General features: G+C 41.0%; 1 protein-coding gene across 2 annotated transcripts in view; it reads left to right on the top strand.

Annotated features, from left to right (window-relative positions):
* gabrb2b (gamma-aminobutyric acid type A receptor subunit beta2b) overlaps nt 1-23,349 on the top strand; it is a gene marked incomplete at both ends in the record, with an annotated part of 205,764 nt that extends 182,415 nt beyond the window's left edge. The window contains 4 exons of one of the 2 annotated variants that reach the window (XM_084319785.1): nt 1,959-2,111; nt 15,945-16,189; nt 20,851-20,991; nt 23,002-23,349. In XM_084319785.1, the coding sequence (XP_084175911.1) occupies nt 1,959-2,111; nt 15,945-16,189; nt 20,851-20,991; nt 23,002-23,349 (887 nt within the window). The remainder of the gene's footprint in view (nt 1-1,958; nt 2,112-15,944; nt 16,190-20,850; nt 20,992-23,001) is intronic. The other variant, XM_084319786.1, reaches the window with a different exon arrangement.
* Nucleotides 23,350-23,906: the final 557 nt, after the last annotated feature.

Raw genomic sequence — 23,906 nt, forward strand, 5'->3', positions numbered from 1 at the left:
TCTCTGGACTGCCACGGCTGTGCTGACTCTCTTGCGGGCGCAGACCGCGCAGGCCAGTACGAACCTCTTGACGTCGTTCCTCATGGTGGGCCACCAGAATCGATGAGCCAGGAAGGAGAACGTGCGATGAACGCCCGGGTGGCAGGCGAACCGGCTGGTATGGCCCCACTGGAGGACCCGGGACCGGACTGAGTCGGGGACGAAGAGACGATTAACCGGTACATTGCCTGGAGCGCGATGGAAGCATAGGGCACGCCTTACCACCCCCTCGATGCCCAAGGTGACGACTCTCTCTGTGTCGGCTGGGGTCGTCATTGGTTGGATCGTAATGTTATGGTTTGACACCGACCCCAAACGCTACGACACAAAGAGAGTTGTTTCAGAGTTGCCAAAAACAAGGGCTTGTTTAATTTCACTAAATAGCAGCATAAACTTGGTTGAGAACAAACAAAGACTGGGATACAAGCATAGAAGAATGTTGCTGCTCTGCAGCTTCTCCCGGGATGGTTCGTCTGAGGAATCAGACGGTGACGTCAGAGCCGCACTGCAGAATCCTCTCGGCAGCTCTCCGAGGTGGTAAACGGGACCGAGAGGGAGAGAGGGAGCGGGTTAGCTCAGAGTACAGTTGGGAACAGAGCAGGTGACAGGAGAAGTGACTTGTCCCAAAACAGAGTAATCCAAGTGACTGAATCTTCGGTGTAAATACACACTGTGAGTAATGTCCCAACAACAAATCCACGTGATAGAATCTTCGGTGCTAATACACACTGTGAGCGAAGTCCCAATAATAATCCAAGTGATAATATCTTCGGTGTGAATACACACAGTGAGCGAAGTCCCAATAATAATCCAAGTGATAATATCTTCGGTGTGAATACACACAGTGAGCGATGTTCAAGCAAATATAATCCCAAATGAACAATCCAAAAAGCAGGCACAGGGTGAGTGACAGTCTGACAAAAAGCAGGATCTCTTCAGTGTTTAACACACACGAAAAACGATAGGGTCAAAGACAGTCTTGCAAAACTCACCCAGGCGCTGTGCGTAAAGAGAGCAGGATCAAACAGGGCGAGCGCGTCGCCACGGGGAACGGGTTGTCCAAGCGGAATACTTCTTGAATATCCTGGGAGGCAAAGCACAGGGAAAAACAGCAGGCAAGGAAGGAACGGCGAATGCTGATAATATATCAAAACGATCCAACAACACTAGATGGGGAAAGAACCAAACCTTACAATATGTCTCTCAATCTCCATCATAATAAGCCTACTCCACATCATGATCACCAATAACCTTTTTGTTTAAAAATAAAATAATTTAATAATAATAATAATAATAATAATAATAATAATAATAATAATAATAATAATAATAATAATAATAATAATAATAATAATAATAATAATAATAATAATAATAATAATAATAATAATAATAATAATAATGTAAATATCATACAGATAACATAACAGAGACGTTAAATGATACATATTGATATATTGCCCAAACGGGCCCATTGGAAAATATTAGGTGAACATGAGTGGTCCATTCACTATTTCAGTAGTCCTGGTGTCAGCATGTACTGTGGGGGAAACAACTATCAACAAAAGTCCCCCAATGAGGAGATAGAGAGGATCTCTAGTTTTACCTGGACCCCTACTGCACCCATTCTATGCTATTTTGTTCTCTCTCTCTCGCCTACTGTATCCATATTTCTTTCTCACTCCCCTTCCCCTCTCTCTATCACTCTATGCATCCTCTTAGCAGTTGTTTTGTATTGAGCTGTACTGTACTGTACCCATTCTGCAATATGTTAATAACATTTTCAATCAATCAATCAAAAACTCTTCCCCCCTCTCCCTTTGTCTCTCTATCTCTCTCTCACGGTCTCTCTTTCTCACTCCCCTCCCTGTCTCTATCCCCTTCATTCTCTCTCTCCCTCTCCCTCTCTCTCTCTCCAGGTTCCTACCCTCGTCTGTCTCTGAGCTTCAAGCTGAAGAGAAACATTGGTTACTTCATCCTGCAGACCTACATGCCTTCCATCCTGATCACCATCCTATCCTGGGTCTCCTTTTGGATCAACTACGACGCCTCCGCTGCCAGAGTGGCCTTGGGTAAGCTCTGAAATCTGTGTCTAAACACCACTCTAAATTAATAAACTCAAATGTATGTCCTGGCCTACAAATCGCATACTGCAGACTTAGGAATCCCCGTTTGGTACTGATCCCTGCAAAGGTCACACCATGGTCATTTTGAACAAATCACAATAACATACTTTAATTCGAAGTGTCCTTGGATTCTTGAAAGGCGCTATATAAATCCAAGTTGTTATTATTATCATTATGAATGCAACCATGAGACCATTAACTAATTGGGGGCAAACAGCAGAGGGCGCTGATGGCCCTTCAGCGCCAGTGCTTTATCCAATGTAGGATAGGACTTATTTGCGAGTGCTTAAAATATATTAAATATAATAGCATATATATATATATATATATATATATATATATATATATATAATTTTTCATACATACATTTCCGTTTTATACCGTGATGAATATGAATATATTTCTAGAGCGTTCTGTCTAATCTCAATAAACTCCAGCAAATCGAGCTTCAGTGTATTTCCTTAGACATCGTGCCATATGTCGCTTGATTTATGAATAGTTTTCAAATAAACGCTAGATTATCGATATGTGTCATCATGCACGAACAGAAGCGGTGTCTGAAAAATCGCTTCTCCGTACTTTGGTTGGCGCGAACCTCACACACACACACACACACACACACACACGCGCGCGCGCGCGCGCGCGCACCGATGGCGGTGAAAGAAACATCGGATTAACCCAAGATTCGTAACATAGACTACTTACCTCACATCTGATGTTGTGCAAAAAGATTAATCCAATTCCTGATCGCCATTCCAAATATTGATCACGTTTATTGATCCAATGTTATATGTCCAAAACACATAATCCACGCTGCTCCGAGTGTCCCCAGTCCATCTGTTATAACGATACTGCATGCCCGAGAAGTAAAACCTGGACCGGACTTCTTAGATCGATGCACAGCCCCAGCCAGAGGGATTCCAATGATGTGCAATACCAGCCGGGAGGTGTTAGCCGGCGGTATTTGCCCTTTGCGAGCTCAGACCCATTCCCAATGATAACATCAGGCTGGATGGATGAAAAATGAATGGATATAGCTAATAAAAGAAATAACGATTAAAACCCGGATTTTCTCGGGTTTGGCGCCCAAAGCATGGTGAGTTAACCCGACTTTTCTCGGGTCTGGCCCCGAATGTGTTAAGTACCATGATCTTGGCACTGCTGTGCGGATGGCAGTCGGCCCTTTAGCCCCGATCCTTCTATTGCAGCACCGCAGTGCCAGAATCTCCCTACAGCACTCCCCCTCATGTATTATTGCTTAGCCGTAGAGTGACTAACAATACTGCCATAATTCCAACGCTGCACAGTTTGATATAACATGAGAGTATGAAGCAAAACCATCAGTGTGGGCGGAGCCCAGCAGGGACTCTCTGAACGTCCCGAAGCAGAGTGATGGACGACCGGGGCCATTTCTTTTGAGTGCCATTGTGCTTCTTTGGAAGTCACAAATTCGACCTGTCATCCTCGGTTACGTAAGTATGGTGGCCTGTGAGGGCTGCCGTTGTGGCTCTAGCGTTGCTCTGTGTTTACCTGAAGCAACGTTTCCTTTCGTTACCCGCCTCAAATCCAGCCGTCCAGCTTCGTTACCCGCCTCAAATCCAGCCGTCCAGCCATCCTTCCATCCCTCGCATTAGAAGAGAGGGCAATCTCGCTGATTGAAGAATGACCTGCATTTAGTTATGAGAGAGAGAGAGGGGGGTGGGGGGAAAAACGGCCACTTTCCCTACCACCGCAGATACCCGGGCAGCAGTACTTCCGGCTTGGTCGTTCTCCTACGAATGCAATCGACAGTGTCTGCGGGTGGGAAGCCGGTGATGTGTATCAATCCTGACCGTTGCGTCAGCGACTCCTACTGGTCGGTGGGGGCGCCTGTTTGTGCTCATTACACTCTCTCCCAGTGAAACTCCTTGCTGTCGGGTGAAAAGAAGCAGCTGGCGCCTCCACATGTATCAGTGGAAGCATGTGATACACCCTCCCCAGACCAACAGAGGAAAGCACAACAACCAGGTTTGGTATAACGACTAAATTGGGGAGAAAATGGCAAAGAAAATGCCCCCATAATGGAGGTGTGTGGATCGATGAAGGGGAGATTGGGAGATGTTCGCCTCCGATCTAAACTCTGTTCAGAAACCATTTTGACCTTTGACCCGGTTCAGGGGAATTAGAGTGGAGCTGTAAAGGTCATGGCGTGTGGCCGCCATGCAGTAGAGTTTTCTTGTTGTCATTGTTGAGTTTTCACAGCGACAGCTTATAGGATCTTTGTCTGGATCCTAGTTTGAGTGATGAGTGCCTGGCGGAGCTTTGTGGCACAGCTTATGTAACAGTTGAGCATTTGTTCCGATGCAGAAATTGCCCAAAACAATCATGCTCAATGAGATGTGGTGTAAATATAGAATGTGCAGGTGAGCGCGGGGGTATTAATCACGTCTCGCGGAGTAGGCCACAGCAAGAATCATGTACACAAAATCACATTTGAGTTTTAGATGGGGGTTTACGCTGGTTTATCCGGCCATTTACCACAATCAGTCACTGGCAGTATGACATGCACCGTAGCGAGTTGTAGCGAGGTAAATGACAGACTACTTACACTGTGGTAAATATTGTGTATACACTAAATACGTCCAGCAGTCAATGCTATAAACCAATGAGAGACTATTGTATATATATTAGGGCTGTCCGTTTATCGCGTTAATTAGATTAATTAATTACACAGCAAATTATTGCGTTATGAAAATTAACTCAAAATTAACTTAACAAGCGGGCAGAAAAGTGGCAATTTTTGAAGTTGAACTTGAGGACTGCATACTTTGTTTGCAAACCAAAACAACCATATTTATAGCACATGCATGAGCCTGGTCTCTTTTGAATGATGACATTCTGAAGTTTCTGATTCCAGAAAGAAAATTTACTTTTAGTGCTAAAGTAATAGAGTAACATAGGTCTGAACTTGAGTTGTAAACAAATTTGTTACTCAAGTTTTTCTGTAGTGTTAGTAGTTCAGAGGTAGTATTTACTATTTCCCCAGAAGGTGGTATGGCTTACAAATCCAGACAGAGCCATAGCCTGAAGCCTTATGTAGTACATTTGGATAGTACATATCCAAATTTCATAAAGATCAATTCAGAAATGAGTGATTAGGAGTGATTTTGGTAAACTGTGTCCAAAGAAAAACTCCGTTTTCTCATAGACTTCAATTAATCCGGCTGTTTTGCTCTTCCTGTTTTCGTGTTTCTTCGTGTTTTTTGTTTATTTTATTTAGATTCCCATGTGGGGTATCATTGGAAAGCCACACTCATTGGTTACAATGATCCACAATCATTTTCGAGATTGGATCTAGATCGACGGAACTACTGCAGCCTGAGTCGGGAGTGGTATTTTGCGCAATACTGTGTACTTTGCACAAGCCTCAAATACCGGCATGTAACTCGAGAACCGCTGAACGGATTTTGTCGGATTTTGTCGCTATCGACAGGCAACAAATAAGCCTTCAATTCGATCTATATATTGTTTTACAAAATATGCACACCCAAGCCACTAGGGGTCGCCAAAGTGCCGGTTGCAAAAATTCCGAAAAACGTCCCATATGATATATATATTTGTTTATCTCATTAATTCCATTCAAACGTAAAATAAACATTTACAGACTTTTTTTTTAAATGGTCAATTTGCATGTTCTTGGTATCTGATTCTAGGGACATCTATGGATCTCAGGGATTGTATTCCCAGTGTCAGAAATACTGTGTACAGTATGTTACTAGGCTTGAGTAAATTGTAATGAACCAAATGAGAATATCAATAAAACATTTTTTTTTATTTTTTTACTGTGAATAACACCATGGTAAAATTGACCAGACCTGAAAAATCTAAGCAAATGAATAAATGGAAGATGATTAAACAGAAGGTTTTGTAGATACAGTACTGAATTCTGCCATCCGGACACATGCAATTTGAAATATGATTATAGAATATAAAATATCAGGCCTAAAATGGTTATGCGATTAAAATGTGATTAATTAGATTAATTAATTACAAATCCTGTAATTAATGAGATACATTTTTTAATCACCTGACAGCACTAATATATATATTTTTCATTTCATTTTTCATTTCATATTTCATATATTTCATTTTTTTTGTTCCATTCATGGAAATGCACAGCGCCACAAAAGCACAACAGCATAATTTCATAATAAAAGCACCTCCCAATTAGATAGATAGATAGATAGATAGATAGATAGATAGATAGATAGATAGATAGATAGATAGATAGATAGATAGATAGATAGATAGATAGATAGATAGATAGATAGATAGATAGATAGATAGATAGATAGATAGATAGATAGATAGATAGATAGATAGATAGATAGATAGATAGATAGATAGATAGATAGATAGATAGATAGATAGATAGATAGATAGATAGATAGATAGATAGATAGATAGATAGATAGATAGATAGATAGATAGATAGATAGATAGATAGATAGATAGATAGATAGATAGATAGATAGATAGATAGATAGATAGATAGATAGATAGATAGATAGATAGATAGATAGATAGATAGATAGATAGATAGATAGATAGATAGATAGATAGATAGATAGATAGATAGATAGATAGATAGATAGATAGATAGATAGATAGATAGATAGATAGATAGATAGATAGATAGATAGATAGATAGATAGATAGATAGATAGATAGATAGATAGATAGATAGATAGATAGATAGATAGATAGATAGATAGATAGATAGATAGATAGATAGATAGATAGATAGATAGATAGATAGATAGATAGATAGATAGATAGATAGATAGATAGATAGATAGATAGATAGATAGATAGATAGATAGATAGATAGATAGATAGATAGATAGATAGATAGATAGATAGATAGATAGATAGATAGATAGATAGATAGATAGATAGATAGATAGATAGATAGATAGATAGATAGATAGATAGATAGATAGATAGATAGATAGATAGATAGATAGATAGATAGATAGATAGATAGATAGATAGATAGATAGATAGATAGATAGATAGATAGATAGATAGATAGATAGATAGATAGATAGATAGATAGATAGATAGATAGATAGATAGATAGATAGATAGATAGATAGATAGATAGATAGATAGATAGATAGATAGATAGATAGATAGATAGATAGATAGATAGATAGATAGATAGATAGATAGATAGATAGATAGATAGATAGATAGATAGATAGATAGATAGATAGATAGATAGATAGATAGATAGATAGATAGATAGATAGATAGATAGATAGATAGATAGATAGATAGATAGATAGATAGATAGATAGATAGATAGATAGATAGATAGATAGATAGATAGATAGATAGATAGATAGATAGATAGATAGATAGATAGATAGATAGATAGATAGATAGATAGATAGATAGATAGATAGATAGATAGATAGATAGATAGATAGATAGATAGATAGATAGATAGATAGATAGATAGATAGATAGATAGATAGATAGATAGATAGATAGATAGATAGATAGATAGATAGATAGATAGATAGATAGATAGATAGATAGATAGATAGATAGATAGATAGATAGATAGATAGATAGATAGATAGATAGATAGATAGATAGATAGATAGATAGATAGATAGATAGATAGATAGATAGATAGATAGATAGATAGATAGATAGATAGATAGATAGATAGATAGATAGATAGATAGATAGATAGATAGATAGATAGATAGATAGATAGATAGATAGATAGATAGATAGATAGATAGATAGATAGATAGATAGATAGATAGATAGATAGATAGATAGATAGATAGATAGATAGATAGATAGATAGATAGATAGATAGATAGATAGATAGATAGATAGATAGATAGATAGATAGATAGATAGATAGATAGATAGATAGATAGATAGATAGATAGATAGATAGATAGAGTGTGAGTGGAAGGGGCCCGGGATTTACCAACCTGGTCTGGTACTCTGGTCTTCCTCCCCTGCAGCAGGGCGGTCAGCAGTACTCCCCAACACGCTATCACCTTCCCCAATTACTCCTTTAACCCTCCCACACCTAGTGACTGAATTGTAAATAAATAACTTGGTTCCCCCCGCAAGCAGTACCCTCCCTCAGTGACACTAGAAACCTTACAATAAAAAGGGAAAGGTGGAGTAGGAAGGGGTTAATTATAGTAGCGTTACCCACACCAAAATAGTTAACACTGTGCACAGTAATGGACACGCACACAGAATCCCATCTAATGTTTTTATGTTAATTGGTACGGTTGAATACAAAAGCTTAATAGGAGTGGTCCAACGGAATGAAATCCTACTACTGCTCAATTGTAACTCAATACCTTATGTTCCCGTATATTCTACACACACCTCTGTGTTAGCACCAGGAATAATATACTTTAATGTATTCGACTCATCGCCCACATCTGGGTCAGTACCAGGTATAATACCTCTATCAGGCTTTAATTATATGGTAGGAATAATACCTCAGGTCTGGAACCTCCTCACTGGGAAAGGGTTGATTAGATGGGAAATTATTATCAAAGAACCAACATGTTATCACACTCAAAGGAAATAAAAAATGTGGGCCCACTATACCAAAACAAAAGTCCTATACTAATGCCGGCATATAATGTGTATGGGGTACCCCTATGAACTGGATTTAGCAACGTTTAGCTTCGCCCGTAGGCCGCACCACACTGTGCAATAAGATCCGGAGCACTGACGCTCTATTGTACTCAACCAAGATGGCGTCCTCGCCGCGCCACCACTGTTCGGGGTAGCAAGATGGCGTTGAACGTTCTCGTCGCGGGCGCGAGCAAGCGGGGCTGGAGCAGGGGGGCAGTATCGGGCTGAGAGCGCGTGCTGGATGATGGCGACCTCTGCTGGACGGGAAGAACTCCTGTGATGGCCTGAAGACAGCCGGTGCAGGGCAGACGTCGAACGCCGGCGAAGACTGATTGTTGATGGCCGGTGCTGGGTAGACGCGCGGCTCTACTCTTGCCCTACTTACACTGAAGCTACTCTTGGGGTCCCAAACAGCCCTCCTGCTAGACGCAATATATAATGACGCAGGGTGTCTCTAAACACCGGTCTTCTTCAAGCCACGCTGGCGGGGCGCCTCACTAGAGGGAATATCTTTAACTTAAGCCACACTTGGCTATATCACATTTCTTCTAGGATAACTCGTTGTATCGCTAGGGTTATTCAGTGGGAAAACATGCAACACGCTACTACGTTTACCTTTCTAGGATAACCCGTAATATACTCAAGTTCAATACGTTCACCCGTGTGGTCCTACACGGGGCTCTGTCTAGACATGACCGATCACATCCAAGTCCAATGTCGAAGAGGCTGGTTCCTCACACTTCCGTCTCAGTTGACTTGCTTCCTCCTCCATCACTCTCGTACACTCTCTGCCTGCCACCGGCGCCCCCTGCTGGCACCGCCTACTAGCCCCACAGGGAAACACTGGGTGGAAGAATATGATCCAGGGTTATTGTTTATAATCTATATTCCAGCCGGTATGAGAAGGAGAAACCTGCGTCATTGATCAAGGGGATATTTAATGGAAACTAGTTAATACGTCTTGATGTACCAGGGGAGATAAAAGGCAAGTCAGCACTTCTGAATAATAGCCACACATATAAGGCTCACCATTATCAAAAGGATAAAAACACAATAAAGCTTACAGCTTATTTCCATTGCGGTCCTTTATATTTCTGTGAGTAAAATGTACTGGTGAGTGTATGCCTGGATGTGTGTAGGTGTATGAGAGTATGAGTGCATGATACAACATGCACTTGTTAGAGCCTGTGGGTAAAGCGAGGGTGTGCCCACCACGCAGGGGGAAAAGAAAAAAGAATCAGATACAATAGAAAACAATTAATACAAATAAGAAATATACCCCTAAAAACCTATTAAAAAACCTTACCCATAAATAAATAAAAACAATTTGGACCAAAATGTAAATTTCTGTATGGTTTGCTTCTATAAGTTTCAGAGCGTGAATAAAAACAAGTAGTATACAAATAATGTATGTGTTTTTATGAAGCAGGCAAACTTCAGTGGCTATTTTCTTAAACTAACTTAATGACTGCTCCCACTTCCCTCATGTGAAACACTATCCCCCTAACTTAATTTGTCTTAATTAAGGCTCGCAGCGGCTTTGCACTGGCCAGCAGGAGTTCTGCTGTCACTCACAATAACAAGGAAGCCGACACATTTTGCTTGTCCCCTCAGCCTGCCGGCCAAGGTTTTTGAGGAGGCTTCCGACAACAAGTTTTCACTGCAGGGTTTCTCTGCTAATGAACAACACCGAGGTTGAGATACTGTATGAATAATTTAAAACGCAGGTGGAGGTCATTTCACCTTGTCTCGCATACAGAGGTTGAACTCTTGTGGCAAGCTCAGAGGATATGTATTGGTCCTGGATTGATCAAGAAAAGAACGTATCTGTACATTGGCCACATGATTACCATGGCTGAGTGGGATTGGTAGCACCGGGTAGGCGTCTTTGGTCTTGTCATATTCCAGGGACTGCTGGCAGCCCCCTTGTTGTTGTGTTCACGGTGCAGGAACTGAGGACGATCGTAGTTCCTGTACCCAGTTTTCTGGGATTTCTTAGCAGAGGAACCATGAGTGACATAAGTATAAGGTGATTGGTCCAGACGTCAAGTTCATGCTATCAGCTCTGCTCAGCGGCACACATTGTGCTTAGGGCCGGAGAGACCGACATGCGGAGTCAACCTTGTCTAGTTGAAATACCTATGCATTCAAAATCAATATCGTGCTGTCAGAACAGTCACATATTTGTAGGTTAAGTTTAAGTTTGCGATTGGCCATTTTTGCACTCTCATCATTAGTTGTAAGTTCGTCAATCTAGTGTGATCTTTGCATGCGCCGCCCAGCCCAGTCCGTCTCCACTCTCCTGGGAGAGAACGCAGAAGTAGGCTTGGCTTATGTCACTTCAGTGTTCCTATTGGAGGAATGTGAACAGAAAAAAGAACCTGAAGGTATGTAGCTCTCGGGGGAGCTCCCCAGTGGGTTGTTACTCTCAGGGAGTTCCTCAGAACAGTTTGGTCCGAAAACACCTCATGTTAACACGTTGTGGCATGGTTTAGTTTAAATTAGGGCTGGGACTTTATCGCATTAATTTCGATTAATTAACTACAGAAAGAATTAAAAGTAAAAAAAATGTATGCATTTAATTGCATGATGATTTTTCTTTATTGTGTAAGAATGTTACCTTTCAAAGGAGACCAGACTCATGCATGTGCTATAAGTATAAAGTATAATAAATCACAAATCACTTTTTTTCTTAGTCTTGTTTGTTCAAAAAGAAATAATTAAATAAGAGAAATTGAGATCAATCAAGAGTTTATTTTTTTTTCAACTGTCAACTGTTCTGGAATATACGTGAAAGTACTGCGTTTTACTTTTACCTCGAAAGTGCTTGAGTTTACAAAAGGTCCTTTGCGCTATATATATATAATTCCTAAAATTGCTGCACTGCCAGTATCGTGGTTGGGGTGGAGTTGGATTCCCTAGCGAGGGTGGCGGAGAGGAGGAGCCTTACTAAGCTCCAGGCCATCAGGGAAAACCCCTCCCACCCATTATACACATGCTTGGCTGACAGGAGGAGCATGTTCAGTGCCAGGCTCACACTACCTAAATGCAGCACTGAACGGCACAGGAAGTCCTTCATTCCAACAGCCATCAGACTATACAATGCATCACTGTGCCTCACTGCATCACTGAGCACAGAGTGACAGTTACCATCTTCCTGGGCCCTCATTTATCAATGGTGCGTACGCACAGATATGTGCGTAACCCGTGCATACGATAATTTCTAAGCAAAGTGTGGGAGTTATCAATTTGAACGTGTGCTTGACTTTGTGCGTATATATACGCACAGCTCTGACCATGCGTACCTGGCGCCCAGCGGTAGAATATTAAGACTGCATACGGACGGCATTATGCTTTCATTAGTTTCATGCATTAGTTTCAACAATTCTGTATGTTCTGTATGACCTGTAATTCACTATAGTTCATTGTAAAATAGCGACATTAGTGTAATTATTGTCAAACCCTAAATAGCATTTGGAAAATTTCCGAATGAATTCAGCCTGGTTCATTATAGGAATACTTCTCGCGGTGTGCACTCAGATGTTTTCAGAGATATAGGGCAGTCTATTTGCAGAGAGAGAACATAATAATATTATGTATAGTTCGCTACCCGAGACACATTCTCCTTGATTTGTACCGCAAATTTCCCAAATTGGAACTGCGGTCAAGCCAGCCGTCTTTCACTTTTGCTTTGTACCGCAATTTGAGACCCAAAACGCAGTGTTGGATGTTGATGTCGTAATTTCTCCAACCCCCCCAACTACATACTGTACAATATCCATATATCAATAACAGGAGGCCAAGAGAGGATTTTACGCCAGGTTACCCAACATCATCCGAGCAATAGACTGTACCCATGTAGCTTTCAAAGCTCCATCAATAAACAAATCCAGTAATGTGAACGGGATTCCACTCGGTCAATGTACAGATAATCTGCAATGCGCATTTTGGCTGATAATGTCGTTGCCGGTGGCTGGGAGGAACACAACTCATTCATGCCTAAATGTATTCAATTCAATTGTATGTTATTACTGGGGTATCTATAATTAAAACATCACTTAAATGCAGATCAGGGTTATACACTGAAGCCATAATGACTCTGACCAAAACCACGGGCTCACGAGCGCACAATAGGCATTGTAGAGCGCAGAGTTGGCCTGCTGAAATTGATTTAATTTCAGTCATTACAGTGCTTAATGTCGGGTCAGCTTGTCATTTATTTTTTGTCAATGTGCTGGTTCTGTAGCAGGACTGAGTCATTCAACATCCTTGGCTCCCGGTGCACCGAAGATAGTCTGCATGCTCCTTCCTCCTCAGCGGAGTTGTCTGTGAGTGTGAACTTGACAACTTCATTGGATTTATTTATTCTCTAAAAATATCTATAATCTATAATTGAATTAGTTGGTTAGACCTCTGTGATCAATCTCGCTCTCAGTGAAGTTTCTCAGAGTTCGCTCGGATAAGACCATTATTTCACATCCCATGGGGGTGTTTCATGACCATATATGGATAATCGTGCACGGGCATAGACGGTAAGAACAAATGGTATTTATCAACACAGAGTGTGCGTAGGACCTGTGCACGCACGGTTGATGAATCCCGATTTTTCTGTGCGTAGAGACATTCTAAATTCTGTGCTTAAGAACGAAAATAGAACACTTTCTAAGCATTGTTGATAAATGAGGGCCCTGGACTCTTAGTTTTGAAACAGCACTGTGCAATATTACACCTACTGTAGACCTCAGTATATTTTTACTGTATTTATTTACTGTATATTTTATTCCATTTTTATTCTATTTTATTCTACTCTTATCTTAGGCAATTTGATTTGATTTGTTTTGTTATTCTTATTCGTGACCTGTTCTGTCTAAATGTTTAAATGTTGAGCGATTTGCAGTGTCAAATTTCCCTCGGGATAATACAAGTATTTCTATTCTATTCTATTCTATTCTATTCTATTCTATTCTATTCTATTCTATTCTATTCTATTCTATTCTATTCTATTCTATTCTATTGGTCTGTGTAGTAGCTAATACAGGATGTTCCTGCTTAAACGTATGTATAATGTATATTCATTGATTCACTCGTATACCAACATTAATTTGAATTGTAATATGTTGCTTTTCGCAACAAATATTGATATGCGATTAAAATGTGATTAATTTCGATTAATTAACTATAAAGTCTCGAATTAATTCGATTAACATTTTTAATCGAGTCCCACCACTAGTTTAAATACATTTAATTCATATTCTTATTATTTTAATCATTTTACTCTTTTTCACTGCTAATTCCTGTGCTCACGCATTTCTGCTGTACATTTTTTAGCAAGTGATAAATATAACTTTGACTTCATCATTTTAACTGAATCGTTAAAATTCCCGCATTTCATTGTATACTTGTATGCCGTGACAAATAAAACTCTTGACTTGACTCTTGACTTGACCACGTGGTCAAAAGGTGGTTCACATGCAGAAGATTACATTTTGTATACACAAAAATATTCTGCTATCTTTAAGGTCTCATGGCGAAATATGGTCAGCGCCTGAGACGCTTGAGGAAAAACTATTTCCTTTGTCATAGCATCTACCTGGCAGTTCCAGCGGAGGTCATTCTGAACGATGAGACCGAGGATCTTGAGTTTAGGGGCAGCTTGCGGATCAGTGTTGTTGACGCACAGTGGTGGCAGTGAGGGTGGATTCTCGACATCATTGTAAATGAGTGCTTGCTCTCAATGATCACTCGAGATGAAATAAAGATTGCATTGCTTTGAATTGAATTACTGTACTGTAGTGAGGGTATCGCATCTCTCTCTGATGTACTTGTTATGTGTCATGTCTCAGCACCATGTTACCAAGACAAATGCCTCACTCATTATTATGCACTTATGAATGACTTAATTCGAATTAGGACATGCAGAACTTTACAGTGAACAGACTGCAAAGAGCTTCTGATTCAGATTTTCTCCTGTAACAATAATATTATATATAGCTGCAAGTACAAGGGTGCAAGCCAAATCCCTTATTTAAGCACTAAGCCACAAGAGGCTGTGTTATAGCTTTTATAATTTTAGATTTGTATCATTATTTTTATTTTTATTTTAAAATAGCTAAGGGGTGTTGTTAATAAGCCTACTGTGGTTACTGCATATACCTGGCATTGTTTCATAAAATAAACACAGCAAAAACAAATGCAATAATCTATTGATCACAAATAATACATTATTAAAACATCAAAGATTCTTCAGCCAAGCAACACACAGGTGTGTGTGTGTGTGTGTGTGTGTGTGTGTGTGTGTGTGTGTGTGTGTGTGTGTGTGTGTGTGTGTGTGTGTGTGTGTGTGTGTGTGTGTGTGTGTGTGTGTGTGTGTGTGTGTGTGTGTGTGTGTGTGTGTGTGTGTGTGTGTGTGTGTGTGTGTGTGTGTGTGTGTGTGTGTGTGTGTGTGTGTGTGTGTGTGCGTGCGTGCGTGCGTGCGTGCGTGCGTGCGTGCGTGCGTGCGTGCGTGCGTGCGTGCGTGTGTGTGTGTGTTTTACAGCTAAGATGCAGCCAATCATAATAAAGGACTATACATTCCGGCCATGCATGCATTTTGCATTTCCACAAACTCCAGCAGTACCCATGTTTTTCAATCAATTTAGCTCAATGAAAAAATTATTAACTCTCTCCTCTAAACATATGCTGCAAGTTTAGTTGGTGCAGAAACCAAAAACATAAAAAAAAATCGGGAAATTGAATATGGCTGACTTCATGGGTCCTTGAGGCAAGGGACCATGGCAGACCATGGCAGTCAGGGATAATCCATAACATCTTTCAGGGATATAATTCATGTCAACAATGCAGCAGTAACCATTTTAAATGTGTTTCAAATGTATACACATAGAAAACAAACAAAAAAAACACTAATAACGGTATGTCTGATTATGGCTTGCTTGTGGATATTCTGCTTCATCCCTCTCTATCTCTCTCAATTTCTCTCACTCCATCTCTCCCTCGCTCTCTCTATCTCTCAATCTCTATCTGAATCACGCTCTCTCTCTCTCTCTCTCTCTCTCTCTATCCCTCTACCTCGCTCTCTCTTTCTCTCTCTCTCTCAATATCTCTCTCTCTCAGGGATCACCACGGTGCTGACCATGACCACAATCAACACCCACTTGAGAGAGACGCTTCCCAAGATCCCCTACGTCAAGGCCATAGACATGTACCTGATGGGCTGTTTCGTGTTCGTCTTCCTGGCCCTGCTGGAATACGCCCTGGTCAACTACATCTTCTTCGGACACGGACCCCAGCGCCAGAAGAGGGCCGCCGAGAAGTCTTCCCTGGCGAACAACGAGAAGATGAGGATGGATGCAAACAAGGTAGGCGCCTGCCTGTTACTGTCACACGTGTTCTGCCACAGGGGTCTGAAGTCCCACCCTCTTTCCATGATCCTCCAATCACAAACGTTTGTCAGAGAGAAGCGACGGCTGTGATTGGAGGATCAAGGAAAACGGGCAGGTTTGACATAGGTCAATAGGCCGTGGACCTCCATCTGATAGGATTATGTCCTTGGGACACGCCCATCTGAGAAAATATTTGTTGTAAGATATGATTAAGTCCAGGATTCCATAACTGTCTATATTATTGATGCGGAAGATAAGGTGTGGAAATAATTCTTATTTTATTCGTATATTCTCTCATTGTGCTTAACTTCTAGAGAATAAAACACACACACAAATTAAACTATTTCCCCATTTATCTTGCAACTTAAGCTGACTTAGGTATCAGAGTGGCTGAGGCGAAAGTTATAGACGGTTTCATTGGAATTCTGTTGCTAGGGAACCGTTCAGACCCAAGTGTATTTCCTGTCAGTTATTGCATTAGCAATCATTGCAACAGGAAATACACGTAAGAATATCTCCACAATCTCACTGTGAAGGTATATCATGTTGACACTTTAACCAGCAATGATCTAAGACTGTCATATCGCCCACCCGTACATTACATTCACAAGTACATATACACATGAACACACACTCATGTCACACACACACACACACACACACACACGCACGTGCACGTGCACGCACACGCACACGCACACGCACACACACACACACACACACACACACACACACACACACACACACACACACACACACACACACACACACACACACACACACACACACACACACACACACACACACACACGCACACACACACACACAGTCACAGGTACTTGCATGTCAGATAAAAGCATTGACTTGATACTTGATTCAATTATGTTGATGTTTTCTTTCTTTTCCTGTGAAATAATTTCATAGAACTGTATAAGGAAGTCAGATGAATTATGTAAAACCAAAAAAGCCAGCCAAAAAAAAAAACAGAACAACTGTCATCAGAGCAGATGGAGGGTTGTCCTGATGCTTATTGCCGTCTCTTTGCCAAGGAGAACGACCCTAATAAGCTTGTACAGCTCCCGTTTGAAATCCCAATAAGACACGCTGTTAGCTGGAACAGAGGCAATGGAGGTCTATGGGTCCATCTGCTGTGCTGATACTTTGTTCTCTGGGACAAATTAGTTGCTTGGCAACATCACTTTACATCCACAATTAAATCAAACTGAATGGTTACTAGGAGGGATACAATATGGCCTCTGTACAATGACCGCATATGGTTGCCGCGACAAGGGATTTAATGGAAAGTAGATGTGTGTAGTGTACAGTATGTAGTGTATACTAAGGATGTTCGATATTGGCTTTCTTACCGATACCGATATACCGATATTGTCCAACTCTTAATTTCCGATACCGATATCAACCGATACCGATATATGCAGGGTGTCCCCCCCCCCCCCCCCCCCCCCAAAAACTGAATAATTTCGGGTAATTAACATTACATATCTCTTGTTGTGGAATTAACACAACATTATGCATACTTTTGACAATAAATAAAATCAGAATTAGTTCTTACTTGCTTGCCTGGGTAAATAAAGGTTAAATAAATGTAAAATATAAATATATATATATATATATCACATTTCAATGCCAATATCGGCCGATAATATCGGTAGGCCGATAATATCGGACATCCCTAGTGTATACCCTACAAATTGATGGGTTCCCAATTGTAACCATAGCCCTGCCGCGTGAATATTTTAGGCAACCAACTTGTGTTCAGCGTTTCTCTGATTGGCCACTACGGCCATGTGACCGCGGCAGCGCGAGAGAGCTGCAGTGTGGAAATAGGCTGCATTCTCTGCGACAAACTCTAACCTTAACCAACTCCGAAACAGCGCCTAAACTTAACCCTTCTAACCTTAACCAACTCCGAAACAATGCCTAACCTTAACCCTAACCTTAACCAACTCCGAAACAATGCCTAACCTTACGCTCTACCGCTCTGCTCTGCCGATGTTGCGGCGGGGGCGTGGCTAGACGCAAGTTGGTTGCCTAAAATATACACGCCAACCAACTTGCGTCTAGCCACGCCCCCGCCGCGACGCGGCAGCGGCAGAGCGGAGCGGTAGAGCGTAGCTCTGCCACGGCAGCATTATGCAGCCATAATTCCCCCTCTATTAACATTGACGTCTAGCTCAACTGGTTCGCCGCCTTGCTATGGATCGTGTGGTGCGTTGGTGACAAGTTCGATTCCCTTCAATTTCTTTTTTTTTTCTTTTTTTTAACGTGCATTCTTTCGCCGGTTAAGTTTAGGCATTGTTTCGGAGTTGGTTATGGTTAGGGTTAAGGTTAGGAATTGTTTCGGAGTTGGTTAAGGTTAGAAGGGTTAAGTTTAGGCGCTGTTTCGGAGTTGGTTAAGGTTAGAGTTTGTCTTAGAGCATGGCAATATTCTTTCGGAGTTGGTTAAGGTTATGGTTAAGTTTAGGCATTGTTTCGGAGTTGGTTAAGGTTAGGGTTAAGGTTAGGCATTGTTTCGGAGTTGGTTAAGGTTAGAAGGGTTAAGTTTAGGCGCTGTTTCAGAGTTGGTTAAGGTTAGAGTTTGTCGCAGAGAATGCAGCCTATTTCCGCACTGAAGCTCTCTCGCGCTGCCGCGAGAGATGATGTTGATGATGTTATGTTGATGGCAAAAAATAGGGACTGCTACAGTACCTTACCGTTTTATGGAGCTGTAATTAACACGACACAATGATCCAGTGTCCCCGATGACAACTGTTTCGAGTTTTAGGAAGTGTGTGAGATTATGCGCAAAATAAATCAGCGTTGTATTTTGGTGAAGTGCCCCGTTAACTATAATCTCTGATAATATTTTTTATTTCAGGTTTCCAACAGAAATACAAAAACAATACACCACACCACACCGCCCCCAAAACCCCTCACCTTAACCTAACCCTTACCCTAATATTTTTTTTTATCCACTTTTTCTCCTTATTTTTCAATTTTTCTCCCATCCCAATTTCGTATTTCCAATTCTTCCCTCCCCTGTCTTGAACGTTTGCTAGACTATGCCTCCCACTGGTCGGCTGTAGTGAGAATAGAAGCCTTGCATCACGTGTCCCCTCCGGTACATGAGGAGGCAGCCTGTCGCATCTTTTCCGCGCAGCAGCTCGAACTCTCAGTGGCGAGGAGTAATGTGTGGGAGGCTCACGCTGCCCCCGATACTTCCTGTTTCTGCTGTACAGGCGTCACCCAACCGACCTGTAGCAGTCGCTGTCCACAACATCCAATCCCCACCCACCGGCTTTCCCACCCTCTAACACTGCCAATTGTGTTAGTATGACGGCCGGCCAAGCCGGTAGCAACGCTGAGAGCTGGGCTCGATACCAGTATATCCTGCGTTAGTGGCGAGCGCCTTGCCCACTGCGCCACTCAGCCGCCTACCCTAATGTTATTTAAGGTCAATAGAAGCTGTGGCCTGACAGTTTGTGTGCAAAATCGGTTCACAACTTGTCATGGCATGTGCTACGAATTGGTTTCTGAGAATACGTTGATGTGTGGGACTCTCTTGAGAGTGAAAAGAGTAAGAACTAGTGAAGAGCAACATTATAAAGGGTACGTTCACAATATTTCCAGTAGGTACTGGAGCCCTGACATAAACGCTGAGACCTACTTTTAGGTGAGCTGTGGAGTAGGTTTCAGCATTTATTTCAGGGCTGGACTGGAGTGTGGCCCCATTGATTTGACATTTGTTCTGGGATTAACTAGCCAGAGCTGTGAGTATCCGGTATGAAGAACAGTATGGATTGTGCTAAAAGGGACTATAGCGAACAACAACATAATCTGTAAGTAGTAAATAAGGCAAGGGGTCCAAAACTCTTTTAAGACGTTTCCAGATTGTGATGGAGTAGGACAGTGGTTCTCAAACTCATTTTTGGTCAGGGTAATCGGGAATATTTTTTGTGTGACAGCAACCTAGCCACAGTGTTTGTTTATGGCTCCCCTGTTCAACACATCATTAATTTCAATGATTTCATACACACAATGATTTTCTTTTGTTCCACTGGTTGTCTAACATAGACCTCTATGTTAGCGCTGTGCCAGTATTCCACTAGTGAAACAATGTATTTTTTTTCTCCCTCCATCCCATCTCCCTGCACGCCCCCTGCAGTTCGCCCGGGCCCCCCAAGGTGGCCGCACCACACAGTTTGGCAACCACTGGAGTAGGGCGTTCACCAATTATACTAGCATGTACCTATATGGTTACTGGTGATGAGAAATGTATTTATTTTTTCTTCTACTCTAAATTCTAAATTGTCCCCCTTTCTGATGGCACAGTGACAAACCCCTCTCACCCCCAAACTGAACCTTTGTCTGAGATAGTGTGCCGGTCCTATCGCCTGGAAGGATGTTGTAATGCTGGTTATTACTTTGTGGCCATGTGGCAAAGCCATAACTCATCATGATTACCACCAAAAGGCTGTTTATAAACCTATGCATTACTTTCTAACCATAACCATTCACACTATCTACACATAAAAAAAATAAAGGTTAACATGTCCCTCTGGGCGATTGGGATGTAGACACTACCTTCTTCTGTTACTTATCGTTGTCTTAATCATGGCGATTTTGTATGCTTGCAGTGGATGGTGGGTAATGTAGTTGGGAGAGATGATACTCTGTATGCCAGGATGAAACAGAGGGATCTTGATGGTCATGACTCGATGTGGGAGCCAATCTTTGTGGATGATGGAGCAATAGGACTTGGAGATCAAAAGAATAAGGTACTTGTTAAAATGCACTTAAAGAGTGAATGCATTTACACTTTGACGACCGATGGGCTTAGTCTAATTAGTGGCTAGAGGACCGGGGAATGTAAGCAAACATGTAGGTTTTCTAACAGCTATATCTATACTTTATAGTGTTGCTATCTGTCCATTCTCATTGTCAATTGAGTGCATAAACCATCCCTTCAGAATGGCTTAAAGAAAAAAATAATCCATCGGTAGGTTGTCATTTTATAGCGCCGTGAATATAAGCTTTATCGCAGATTTCGTATCATCTATTTTCTGGAAAGCTAGTTATAGAGCTAAAGGCTACTAACGTTATATTCAACGGCATTTCCGTTGTATATATGCTAATGAAATAACATAAACTGCTTATGATCCGGACTATGATCCGGACCCAGAGCATCTATGGATGAAAGGGGGGCGGCGGGGGATGTCGATTAGTATTATTGATTACCAATACAGCGTCCGTGTAAGTAGGCACATTAACAGATCGATTGCTAGCATTGCACAGCAAGCTCCGATCCGGCTATAAATTAGGTGATAAATGTCTTACCGTCAGCCCGTGTGATACCCGGCAGCATTTCCCCGTTATCGATCGGCATCTGGTAGATTGATATGTCCATTGGTTGATGATAAATCCTCTTATTCCATGGTGAAATCTGCGATTCGAAACGTAATACACGGTGCATGATGTTCGTTTCGGATCACGGTAATATGATACTCCGTTGGAGGGTAACAAAAAAAATTCCATTCGCCCACAATGATACTGCAGTGGAGCGATGGCGCCCCTAAGAGGATCTGGCCGGTATTGCATGTTGCCGATTCCACAGAGGCCGGTAGATCTGCAGAGTCGATTGGGGATCTTGATCCGGTTATTAATATGGAATAAAACAATAACAACTTGCCACGGCTATATACGTGCCTCTGGTCCACAACGCATGGATTCGAAACACGTATTTATACGTGGCCGGTCCCCATTGTGTTAATGTCAAGATGTCGAGCAAAAATGTATTGAAAACCCCCATCATAATGCTATATATATACAGTAGGCCTATACATAAATCTAAATCTGTGAACACCATGCAGTCTCCTGAGTTCAGTCTATTCATTCCTCATTATAAAGAGATAGCATTTTCATAATTTTAGGGTATCTCAATTTGGCCCTGGTGCAATACATGACTTCTCAACATAAAACACATTATGATAGCAATGGTGTACTGTACGTGTCATTTGTTTTACAGCCAGTGCATGAAACCAAAACATACTATAGTCCTTATTTAGCCCCCAATTTCTATTTGAACTTTACAGTATAATTTTAACAGTTTGGGGGGGAAAAACTATATTCTACTATCATGCACTTTGCTAACTAAGGAATCTAGCTTGCTTATATTACTACCTATACCTACCTACTATGCTAACATGTCTATTCTACTATGCTCTCAAGACTGTAGCACTCAAGTTCAACACTGTTTGACGAACAATGTTACTTGCTGCCAGATGTAGCCTACTATGTACTATGTACTATGCCTATACTACTATCTACTACTATGTCTATACTACTATCTACTATGTCGATACTACTATCTACTATGTCGATACTACTATCTACTATGCTACTATGTCTATACTAATATGTACTATGCTACTATATCTATACTATGATGCTACTATATCTATACTATCTACTATGTACTATACTACTATCTACTATGTGCTATGCTACTATGTCTATACTACTATCTACTATGTCTATACTACTATCTACTATGTCTATATTAGTATCTACTATGCGTATACTACTACCTACTATGCTAATCTATCTATACACTATGCAGGGCACTTGACTTTGACACTGCTAGATGAACAATACCACTATTAGCCGAGTTAGCAGAGTTGTACCCTTGTTGCTGACTTGTTGTACAGAACTTGTAAGTCGCTTTGGATAAAAACGTCAGCTAAATGACTAAATGTACATGTAAATGTATTGTTTCCCCCACGCGACAGATGGACCAGCACGAAAATATCCTCCTGGGCACCCTGGACATTAAGAACGAGATGGGCGGGTCGGAGCTTGCGCTGGGCATGAACGACCCCCGGAACACCATGCTGACGTATGACAGCTCCACCCTGCAGTACCGCAAGGCGGGACTGGCCAGGCACAACTTCGGCCGCAATGCGCTGGAGCGCCACGTGACACAGAAGAAGAGCCGGCTACGGAGGCGCACATCGCAGCTAAAGATCAACATCCCAGACTTGACCGACGTAAACTCTATAGACAAATGGTCGCGGATTATCTTCCCCACCGTGTTCTCCTTCTTCAACATCGTTTATTGGCTTTACTACATCAATTAAAGAAGGACGCTGACGAGGGGCCAGAACAAACACAACAACAAATAACGTTGCTCGTTTCCTTTTTTTTTATTATTGATTTCCTTGTTTTCTTTTCATTTTGCTGTGTGATCTTGCAACACAAGACTGAATTACTATACCGAACAACAATATCAGGAGTGAATCCATATTTACCTTGGACCACTGTAATTGCTGGTTAACACGTAAAAACCTTACACAGAGAGATTAAGAACATATATGGTGCCTGTTCCTGACAGATTTTTTATAATTTTCACAGATTATTTTAATGAATTGTGTATTTTTTAAACGTTTGTTTGTGTATATTTTTAGGTTTTTACTTTGTTAGATTTACAGTATTATATATGTATACAGTATACTGTGTATATATATATATAACAATATATATAATTTGTTGTGCCAAAATACTAGTTTAAAATGAGTAATATAGACATATTTGGTTTTGAATTACAAAATTGAATTGACACTTCCTAAAATGGCTACAATAATTTTCAGGGGAGTGTTTTTTCTAATACCAATTACTCCAGAGAAACAAAAATCTA

Source organism: Notolepis coatsorum, assembly GCF_963971535.1.
Source record: "Notolepis coatsorum genome assembly, chromosome: 8".
NCBI classification, from domain to species: domain Eukaryota; kingdom Metazoa; phylum Chordata; class Actinopteri; order Aulopiformes; family Paralepididae; genus Notolepis; species Notolepis coatsorum.